The following is a 12,191-nucleotide window of genomic DNA, read 5'->3' as shown; positions in this document are numbered from 1 at the left end:
TTTATACGATAACGAGCACACGTTTTCGATGCTTTTAAAATTTGAAATTGAAAGTGAAAAAAGTTTATTGTTGAATCCATCTGTTAACACAGTTGTCAGCTATTTAAAGGAAAAGAGTCCTAATATTAATATAGGTAAAATATGTCCGAAACTGACTAAATTTTGAACTGTCTCAAAAGGCCCCGAAACTTGGGTCAAAAAATATCCTACCGTGGTAGCAATATTCTTAAAGAATATCAGACCCAAAAGATAACTACAGAAAATAGAAAAATATGCAAAGTTGACTGAAAAATAAAAAATAAAAATCAAAAGATTCGCTAGGACAGTGGTCGGAATAATGAAGGACAGCCCCTCACCATGATTATGTGAGCGGTTGGATTCTTCTATCAAAGAAAATTGAAACAGTGGGTTTATATTCCACTGTTTGAAATTCCACTGTCAAACCACTCAACTAAAAACTCTAAATCTTTGACTTACACTTATCTAAATACTCCAAAAATATATCCTTCTCGTGTTCTACATCACTATAAATACTCGAGATATAATTTTGTATGAATATTTTCTGGATTCAGTCATCTGCAACTCCCACCAACTTAGGGCAAAGTTGAATTCGAGATGATTGGTTTATGTCTATGGGTATATTTCACGCATTAAAATATGTGATAATTAAAGAATAATGATAAAAAATTTTACAATGAAGAGATGCAAATAATTGTTGCAATCCTAAGGGATAAGAGCAAAGTCAATTTCTTGGATACCAATTGTAAAGAGATGGATTTGTTAAAACGGAGGGGTTGACAAATGGAAGTTGGTAGTGTACATATATAAATATGGAGGGATTAGAGCCTCCATTTGAGCTCAGCAAATGCGTCTTTATGGATTATTTTACAAAAAGCGCATTTGAGAAAATAACACCTCCATCATTATTCTATATTTCTCCCGTTGAAGGAATGCAGACAGCCATCAGGGGTCTGCTTCAGGTACATGATCTTTGTCAAAGTTCTCGAGGTTGTAATGGGATTTGCCACGTGGCTAACCACAATTAGATGAACCTCCCGACAACAATATATATGTGTGTGATTAGACCTTTATGTATTAATTAATTAATTATTAATCTATAATTAAACTAATGAGCTAATTAGTATATATATTCTTGTGTGGTCTGGACATGCATGCATGCATGGTAATAAGGTATCTGCATGCATGACCATGAAAAGGAATGTGGATAATTAAACATATCCAACTCTTTATTTATGGTTATGCAAAATATTGAGTGGTGGGGAATAAAATTAGAGCTTGTGATCTAAATTCACTTTACACGTTATGAATTAGTATTAGTTATACTATTCTGGATAATTAATGAGGGGCAAAAAAAATTAATAAAATAGGTCAATATTTTATAAAATATAGTTTAAAATGAGAGTTGAATAAACTCTTTAATAACATAAAATTATTCAAATAAATTCAAATACTTTTTAAATATTTAAAATTCCTAACTTCAAATCTATTGATCCAAATATAGTCTTGATCGCATTCGTAGTTTTCCGAAACTGAATTTCTAATCTTGCTATCCAGACTTATAGAAACAAAATTCTATTTTACTGCTAAAAAAGTTGTAGTTGATATGTATGCAAACTTTTCCAACTTTTTTAAGTCTTCTAACATAAAAGATGGAAAAAAGTATTTAGTAATTTTATCAAAGTCTGTTAAACGACCATTTTATTTAAAAATTATTAGAGAGAATAATTATTTAATATTAATATTTTATTAACAAAGTCACATATGATTGGGAAAAGTATTATTTTAGTCCGCTAAGTATGCCTAATTTTAATTTTAGTCTGATAACTATGTTCATTTTCGTTTAGGTCCAGTAACTTACGAAATTGCTTACTTTTAGTCCTCTGAAAGATTTTCGGACAATTTTACCCCTATGCAACTTTTGAAAGGCAGTTTTAGTCCATATGCACTCATAGGGGTAAAATTGTCCGAAAATCTGCCAGAGGACTAAAAGTAAGCAATTTTATAAGTTACTGGATCTAAACAAAAATGAACATAATTATCGAACTAAAATTAAAATTAAGCATACTTAGCGAACTAAAATAATATTTTTTCCCATATAATTTGTTGCTCTACCACTCTAGCTAGCTAGGCTAGTTTGAATCCAATTTTTTTCATCTGGTACTTCTAGACCTGGAAATAATTAGGGTATATATATATATATATGTATACGATGAGTGAGGTCAATGGGTCTAGTTCTAAAATTTCATTACTTTAAGGTTATGGGTTTGAATCCATCAATTTGTGAAATGTTATTCCTTTAATAGTAGGTATCGTTTTACTTTAATAGGATTGTTGATTAGATATAATTATCTGATATTGATGATTAGTATATGATTATTATAATATTATTATTGTTAAATTTAAATATTAAATATTATTGATTATAATTGATTTATTTATAAAATAATAATACAATTAGTTCATAATATATATAAATATATATTTAATATTAATAATTATAATCAATTTATTCAAAAAAATAATATAGTGGTTGCTATCCCTGTAAAAAAATATATAGTCAGTGAGAATGTCAATAGGGGGTGGCCATTGTCCAAGAGCAAGTCAAAATTGTGCCCCATTATTTGTGTATACAATCCTTCTAGAGCAAGCTCACTTGCAAATGTATAACCTTTTCTTTCTAATTAATAATGACCAGTATTTGTGGCACATACTATATATATGTGTAAATTTTACAATGCTATTTAAAATAAAATATCTTAAAAATATTTATTGTTTGGTAAAATATACAAAACACGATAAATTAATATGAAAATTTATAATAAAGTAGTGCCCAAAGAAAATGCATGAAAATAAAAAAAAATAAATAAATATTAAAAGATAATGGGAGAAGTGGGAAGGTATAAAATGAATAAAAAAATTAAATATAAAAGAAAAATAAACTAAAAAAGAGAAAGACACCGAAGAGGTGCTCTCCCTTAATAATAAGGTATAGATTAGGATTATTTACAACTGAAAACAATAAACAAAATACAATAATTCACATGAAATGGACCAAATTCCCACACATATGATGAAACTCAATCCAACTTGAATCATTCACTTATTCATATAAAGGGTTCAGTGGGGAAATACATACTGTTATAATTAAATCAGATTTTGTATTCGGTTAGAAATTAATTACCTATAAAAAAAAAGAAATTAATAATTAAATTCGAGCTACATAGTACATTTACAATTTATAAATTAAAAATAGCAAGTTAAAATGAAATTGTTATTTAAGCTCGATAGAGAGGCGTCTGGCTGAGCTTGTTATATATATTTTAAAACATCTTATAAGATGCTTGAATGCATATAAATTTTATTAAATCATTTGATAAAATTTAAAAAAAAAATTATAAGATTTTAGAGTAGAATGTTCATAATTTTATAAATCTTTTTTTTTTTAAAAAAAATGCTCAACTATTTTTTTTAATTCTATAATTTTAACATATTAATAGACCAAAATATATTATATTTTGTTAGTGTTCAATTACCTTTTATATAGTTGATATTTTTCTTGCCCCGAGAATATAAATATTTGTGACATGATTAATTCTAAATTCAAACAAACTAGTAGTTTTTTTTTTTTTTTCATTATTACAAATTTACAAGGAGCTTATTATAAGTTCTAGGATTAAATATATTTTGCACCCCTAAATTAAATAAACCTTTATTTACCTTCCTATCTTTGGATAATCCTTTAAATTAAATAAAAATTGATAAAAATATCCTTAACTACTAATAATAAGATATATTTACATTAATGCCCTCTATTGAAATCAATCAATTTGAAAAGTTATTCCACTATAATGTTTATAAATTAATACTAGTTTTGTACAAATTGATTAAGTACAAAATAATTATATTGAATTTGAGTATATAAATAATCGTATTGATAATTAGCAAAAGTATATGAATTCACTAATTTTAAATTAACGAATAAATAAGCATTTTTGCATATAAGATTTTACCTACTGATATTTTAGAGTACAGGTTCTACTCAAACCAAAAAATTATTATCATAAATATGTATTCAAGTCTTAATTTAACATAAAAAATATTAGGTATGGATACGTGTTGTAACTATAAAATGGGTTTGGGTCTGGGTCTGGGTCTGGGTCGAGGGACCTAAGATTATAGGACAAGGGACAAAATAGAATTATTACATACAAAGACAAAAACAAAAGATTACCTCGTTAACTCCCAAATTACCTCACTTGCCATTTGGGTGCCAAAATAATTAATAGGCTCAACGATCACTTGCAATATTTTTGTCATTAAAATTATATCTAGTGTAACGCACAAAAATAAGTTTATACATTTATTTTAATTTAAAAGTACTAATATTAATCTTATCAATATGTGACTAATCTAATATTAATTTATTAGTATCATAAATGAATAAAAAATAAAGTTGAATTAATTGATATATTTAACTATAGAGGGTATTAAAGTGAATATAGCATATTATTTAACATGGTCGGTTCCTGGTTGAACCGATCGATCCGGTTAAATTCTGAAAACATTGCTTATAAATTAAGTTGATTTAGTTAAAAACTATAAGCAGTTCCCTACAAATTTCTATAACTTATTAGTAAAACTGTAAATATTAAGATGATTTTCCAAACACTTTAACTTCAATTTTTTGTTTTTATTTATAATTTATAGGGAAAAGTATTATTTTAGTCCGCTAAGTATGCCAAATTTTACTTTTAGTCCGATAACTATGTCCATTTTTGTTTAGGTCCAGTAACTTACGAAATTGCTTACTTTTAGTCTTCTGGCAGATTTTCGAACAATTTTACCCCTATGCAATTTTTGAAAGGCAGTTTTAGTCCATATGCACTCATAGGGTAAAATTGTCCGAAAATCTGCCAGAAGACTAAAAGTAAGCAATTTCGTAAGTTACTGGACCTAAATAAAAATAGACATAGTTATCGGACTAAAATTAAAATTAGGCATACTTAGCGGACTAAAATAATACTTTTTCCTAATTTATATTTTTATACATTCTCAACTTTTACTGCTGATTATCTTATAACTTTATCTACAAATTATTTCCACTACAAAAATAGAAACTAATACAAACACACTTTAATAAAAACATCTTATAAGATGTGTGCACTTACAAGAAATTCCAAATAATTTCAGCCAAACACCTCTTAATAAACTGAAGAATTATGATCGATACAGGAACACGTCTTGCTTTTGAACAATTTGTCAAAAGCTTGTTGAAACTTATGAATGGATAACCTTGACCATTTTTCAAGGGCTGTTTGATGCTAATTAAGCCTTAATTGGAACAACTTATAAATTTAAACTTGACTTGAGCAGCAGGATGATCAGGTTGTATATATATATATGCATGGGTGGCAAATAATTATAATATTATAATTTAATCAAACTTATTTAATTATTATACAAATTCTAATAATCAATCTATATATATATATATATAATACTAATCTTGTGATCAAGAAATTAATTCTTTCAACAGCTCTCGTTAAGACAAAGAAAAAGAAGGTTGGTCTTCTGTGATGATGCATGAAAAACAGCAGTGTCAATGGAGAGAGAGAGAGAGAGAGAGAGAGAGAGATTCTAGGGTTGAGAGAAAGACAAACAGAAGCATGTTTTCTTCCTCCTAAAGATCTGAGTCTGATTATGAATAATTTATATACCTATCTTTTGAAATTTCGGCAGTTTTCCTCTTGTAATTTCCATCAAAGTGCGGTTCCGGACCACCTTATTTAAATATAATAATAATAATAAATAATATAAAAAAAATGTTAGGGGAATGAAGGTCAATGAATGGGTTCACCCTCAACAAGCTTTTAAGTTTTTTAAGATAATTATTAATTGTTTTTCCTAACCTTTTTTCTATTTAATTATTTTCCTAATTAAAATTGATCATCTAGATATCATGTAAAGATTACAACCTTAGCCAACTTGTCAACTTTTAGGGTGTCTTAACGTAACAACAGGGAATTATGCCAACATCACTAATGTTTATGCCGTAATCAACGACTCATCATCATCAACACAACTTGGTCACAATAATATTATTTAATAATTTTTATTTTCCAAAAAATATTAAACAAAATTTCGACTTTGGGATTGACATGACACTAGATATTTAGGGGTGTTTGTATTAGTTTATATTTATGTGGTGGGAATAAATTATAAAGGAAATTATAAATTAAACAATAACGAAAACGGAGAACGTTTGAAAACACAAAAATTGAAGTTTCAGTATTTTAAAAAATAATTTAATATTTATACTTTTATCAAATAAGTTGCAAAAATTGATACGAACTATAATTTTTTGACATTAATCAATTTAATATAAACACCCCTTTAATGCATTTTTTCTAATCATTATTAATTTAATTTTTTGGCCTCTTCTAATAATTTCTTGACAGTAAAGTAAAATCGTTAGTCCTTTCAGCCGACATCGAAATTTCGTGCCGTTGAGAGATTGAAATTAGATCAGATATTATTTTCCTTTTCTTTCTTTTCTCGTTTTTGTCTGAATCGGTGGAACACAAATAGCACAAAGGTTTGAATCATTTAATGTAATAAATTGCCTGGTTATCAGCCATGCGAAATGCGAATGCAGCTTCTTGCATCGGACATCAAAAAAACGTGTTTTGGAAGGAAAATACTGTCCTAGGGGGAATGGAATTACTGGCAGCATATAATAATTGTCGATTATTATTAAATATAAATATTTAATATTGATAATTATAATCAATTTATTCAAAAAAAAATATTTTTTCGCCTTCGCTTCAAAAAATAGAAAATGGCCCGTGGTATTAGAAATTTTGTACTTTGAGTTCATCACGTCGAAAGTCAAAAGATCAAAGTAACATATGTAAATCCCGTGATTTATTTTGTTTTGCAGTTTCCTAAATTAGCAAAGGAAATATTTTTAAGAGTACGTAATTTTTGTATAATTAGATCAAATAAGAAAAAGAAAAAGACATATATTACAAAACAACTCTTGAAACATATATACTATCTGCTGTGGCACGTCTTCCTATCAACATATAATAAATAACACTTCACGTTTTAAAATACATTATAATAACTAAAAATAAAATATATAGATTAATGTCATATTTCACAAAATAAATGAAATAAATAAAGAAAAGAAAACTAACTCAAGACATATCAAAGAATTTGGTTGTCGCCGTGTAATAAATTATCATTTGTGAGTGAAAATGGCTTATTTTTTCAATATTTTTTTGCTATAATTAGAAGGGAATTTTAATGTTGCAAAATTTTGTAAACTGTCCCCCAAAATTTACTAAGGAATATTTTTATTAGTAAAATTTCTAGCAAAATCAGCACCAAAAAGAATTCGATATTAAAATCAACGACGAAATAATTACCAAGTAAATATTTTTCTTATTAAGTTTGTTGCTTAATGTAACTTAGCAACGAATTTCACTTTTCTGCAAGGAATTTGTGTTGTTGGTATGATATTATTTCTTGTAGTGATGTAACATCAAGACTGGCATCAGTATGTGGATATCATTAATGGGTGTTTGGCCGAGCTTATTAATAAAATTTTATAGTTTATAAGACGTTAGATTTTTATTTTTTTTTCAAAAGAAACTATTAAAGTGTTTGGATACAATAATATCATAGAACTTATAATTATCATATGCTACAACGACAAATTAAGAAAATTGAATTAACTCGTTAATTAAGTTATTATGGAAATAAATTAGGAACTTCTTGAAGGTTTTAAAGGAACTTACTTAGTTCTAAATATTTTTTTTCTGAATTTTTTAATTTGTTTCTTTAAATTAAACACTTTATGACATTTCATAAGTTCTCAATCAAACCGTCTATGAGTTAAAGAGACCAATTTTCATCCATCTTTTTGTAAAAGAAAGAGAAAAAAGAAATAATATATGAACAAAGCATGTCGACCTCTTCTTGAAAAGATTGGGTAAATTACAATAATTTTTTCTAAGATTTGATATAATTACGAATACCCCTTATTGTTTAAAAAATTACAAATATCCCCTAATATTTGATGAAATTATATAATTTTTAGATGGAGGTATGAAATTATCAACTTTGCCCTTACAGTATTTTTGTTGTTTTCTTAAAAGAAAATAAAAGTTTATAAAAAAAATCAAATTTGGTGGATGGAAAATTTTTTAAAATTATAAAAGAACTATCCACTTAGTCCATAAAAAAATTAAAAAAATTTAAAAAATAATAATCCACCAGGACATTTTGGTCAGATTACCATAAAAGCTAGCTAGAAACCTAACAAATTGGGCTAATTATTAGATGGTCGTTAAAATCAAGAGAATATTTATAATTTTTTCAAACAACTAGAGGGTATTCATAATTATGTCAATTCTTATGAGAGAATGTTGTAATTTATCCCAAAAAGACTTCATCTAATGAATTTCCATCTGGATAAATACATAGTGTTCATTCCAATCTTTCAATGATCAATGATCAAGATTCCAGGGTTAATTTTCTCTAATGCTGGAGGGTTAATTAAAGTGATGCTGAAGCAAATAGCTGTGAATTCTGCAGGCATTTTCTCATGTAAGAATTTCATCAAAATTATCAAAAGGATTTAAATTTATCCGTTTTAGTTTTAGTCCTGTAACTTTTATAATTACTTAATTTTAATTTTTTAACCCAATTTCTAACAATTTTACCCCTATATAGCTTTTCAAAAGCAATTTTAGTCAATATATATCCATTTATTTTGCATCTCGTAGCTAATGCTTCCTAAACTAGTATAAGAGTTTAAGTTTATTGAAAAAATATTTGTTTATATTACACTTAAACCATTAGGATGGACTATTGGCATTTATCATAAAAAAGAAAAAAAAAGTCATAAATTAGGCTAAAAAATCAAATCTACGTAAATTTAATAGATAAAAAACTAAATTTAATATTGTCAAAGATAAAGGATCAAAATAAATTCAAATCAAAGTTACAGCACGAAAATTTTCTTAATTCCAATTATCGAACATATTCAAAGAAGTTATCACAAAATTAAGAAGATACATATACATATGTATATATATATATATAAATAAGGATATTTGTTTCTTGATTATTTGCTGTAGCATTTGCTCCACAATTAAATTATTGCAACCAAAAAAAGCAAAATGATTTTAATATATCTATCCAGAGAAATTTGTGTACTTCTTTGTCAGGTTTCACATACAATAATCAAATATATACAAATAAAATATTATGACTGAACTAATCCAAATGTAGAGAGGTGTGGAAGTGGGGGATGCAAAAACCCTAGAAAGAATTGTAACTGGTAAGACTTTTTTGGTTCTGCTAAGTATCACATCATCATCTTCCTACCTATAAAACCAGGTCTTCCCTTCTGACATTTTCCTCAGCAAACTTCAAACGTTAATTTCCATCTGTTTCTGCTGTTTGTCTGAGAATTTCACAAGATACACAAAAGAATCAGCTCTGATCAGGAGGGAAAAGATGGGAAGAGCACCATGCTGTGACAAAGCTAATGTGAAGAAAGGGCCATGGTCTCCTGAAGAAGATGCAAAACTCAAGGCTTATATCGAAAAATACGGTACCGGTGGCAATTGGATTGCTCTTCCTCAGAAAATTGGTACATAAAATCACCTCAAAAGTTCCAATTACAAATAGGGTTTATCATGTATTTTCGACGTTTTTTTGAGTTGGCGGAATGGTTTGATTACAGGGCTAAAGAGATGTGGGAAGAGTTGCAGGCTGAGATGGCTCAATTACTTGAGGCCTAACATCAAGCATGGTGGATTTACTGAGGAAGAAGACAATATTATCTGCAGCCTCTATATCAGTATTGGAAGCAGGTGAAGATGTAGAAATTTACACACAGTACACACACTCTTGGCACATGCATAGACTCAGAATCTACACAAACACTTCTGATGAGTTTTAGCCTAAACTACTTGTCCTTTTTCCATTGTCTATGATGCTTTCTTTTTCTTTGCTTCTTTTTTATTTTTTTTAAAAAAAAATAACATGTTACTGATCAAGAATGAAATTTCCCTTTGAGGGTTTTTGCAAGACTTTTTCTTTTCATTTGTCCATGTTCATCAAGAGTTAAAAGATGCGTATTTTCAGGGTTTTTGATTATTGTGATTAGTTTCTGATTATTATGTTTGAATTTATGTCATATTAGGTGGTCCATAATTGCAGCCCAGCTGCCTGGAAGAACAGACAATGACATCAAGAACTACTGGAACACCAGGCTGAAGAAAAAACTGCTCGGCAGGCGCAAACAGGCGAACGCGAATAGACTCTCGGCTCCAGGCCAGGAGCCAAAGGATGCAAGTGATGAAGAAAACAGCTGTGATTTGCAAAACCTGAGCAGTTCAGCCCTGGAAAGGCTTCAGCTCCACATGCACCTTCAGGGCCTCCAAAATCCCCTCTCCTTTTACAATGATCCAGCAATTTGGCCCAAGAAGATGATCCAAACCCTCCACTCTCAGAATCAAAACAATGATCTAATGCATCAAATCTCCTCCATCACTGATCAGGTGGCTGCTGAGCAAGATTATAATAATAGCCCCCTGATGAAAATGGATGAGATTGAAAATTCTATCAATGGTTTTTCATCTTCAGAAAGCTCATTTGGCCTGAACCCTGATCAAAGCGATTTCCTTGAACCAGAGCAAAACACCGGAATCCAGCTTAGTTCAGGTTTTGCTCAAGCTGAACTTGATCAATACTTTCCGACAGAGTTGGATGGATCAAGGGACAACCTTGGGTGGTGGTCTAATGATGGATTCGATGTTAGTTCAGCATCATTAAACTCGTGGAACTCAGCAGCTATGCTTCATGATCAGACGTCTGAATACATGTACCAAGATTATGTGATGGCATCATATAATTTGCACCAATGAGAAAATATTACAAGACATATGTATGTGAGGATCTGTAGGAGATGATCATTTGTTTCTTCATAAAAAGGAGGAGAGCTATTGCTTATGTTGTAAATTGTGTGAATAATGTTAATTATAATGTCAATCGTGCATGTCCATTTTCATATTCAGACTTGAGTTTTTGTATACTTGCAAGATCAAATTAATTTGAACATAATTAATTTGTGTTCACTAATCCTAGATTACTCGAACCTTTGTTTTAATTAGTGTTCGAGTTTGATGCTTTCGAACCACCAAGTGTTTATTATTACCAGATGGCTGAATTACATTGTTAGTTTTGTAATTACAGTCATTTGACACACAAGTAAATTATACTCTACTCTCGTAGGATATGTGATTCAATATTTTTAGTCTTATATTTTACATGATTTTGAAAATATTCTAAAAATTGAAAAAACATTTAGTCTTGTATCCAAATTTCTGACAAAAGATAGACACCAAGGACATGTGCAATGTGTGGAATCGTTAGTTTGATTGCTCATACAATTGATGGACTAACACATTGCATGTGTTCTTACTGTATACTTTTATGAAAATTTGGAGATCTAACTAAATGTCCCTAGTTACCCAACTTTGGGACCATTCTTAAAATTGTGTAAAGTAGAGGAGTAAATTAATATGTCGAGTTTTCTTAATTTTGAGACCATTTTAAAAATTTCACAAAGTAGTAGACGACTAAAAATACTAATTCCTATTATATAGGATTAAAAGTATAATTTTGTGGAAAACATTAGTCTTGTAATTTGTTAAGTTCGTTAAATCATTTACCTTTTTAAATATAAAGGTTTTACGATAAAATTGACGGAAATTGTTAAAATTTGCCAGAATACATAAAGGATAAGCAATTTTTTAGAGTTAACAACAAAGAGACTAAGGGTTCGTTTGATTCAAGTGAGAGAAAAAGAAAAGTGGAAGGGGGACGAGGAGGGAAAGAATAATAATTTGCCTTCAAGTTATTTGGTATGATTGGAAGGGGAGTAAATTTCAAATATTTTCCCTTGTTTGGTACGAGGAAAACAGATTAAGAAGAAAAAATTAATTTTTATAATTTTATTGAATAACTCTTCTCTTCATTTTGAATTAAAAATAAATAGATTAATATTACACTAATATAATTTTAGTATATCAAAAATTTAGAAATCTTAGTAATAAAAATATTTGTCAAATAAGAATAAGAATATTTTTCAT

General features: G+C 28.5%; 1 protein-coding gene across 1 annotated transcript; it reads left to right on the top strand.

Annotated features, from left to right (window-relative positions):
- The first annotated feature begins 9,308 nt into the window (after positions 1-9,308).
- MYB36 (myb domain protein 36) lies at positions 9,309-11,107 on the top strand. Its single transcript, XM_088877767.1, has 4 exons — positions 9,309-9,370; positions 9,513-9,685; positions 9,779-9,908; positions 10,241-11,107. Exons 2-4 carry the CDS (start codon positions 9,550-9,552, stop codon positions 10,962-10,964), a joined length of 990 nt encoding a protein of 329 aa, XP_088733893.1. The 5' UTR covers positions 9,309-9,370; positions 9,513-9,549; the 3' UTR covers positions 10,965-11,107.
- The last annotated feature ends 1,084 nt before the right edge of the window (positions 11,108-12,191 follow it).

Source organism: Sesamum indicum, linkage group LG2 (genome assembly GCF_026168435.1).
Source record: "Sesamum indicum cultivar Baizhima isolate 11 linkage group LG2, ASM2616843v1, whole genome shotgun sequence".
NCBI classification, from domain to species: domain Eukaryota; kingdom Viridiplantae; phylum Streptophyta; class Magnoliopsida; order Lamiales; family Pedaliaceae; genus Sesamum; species Sesamum indicum.
Note: the sequence above shows the minus strand (reverse complement) of the source record. Positions and strands in the feature narration are given on the sequence as shown.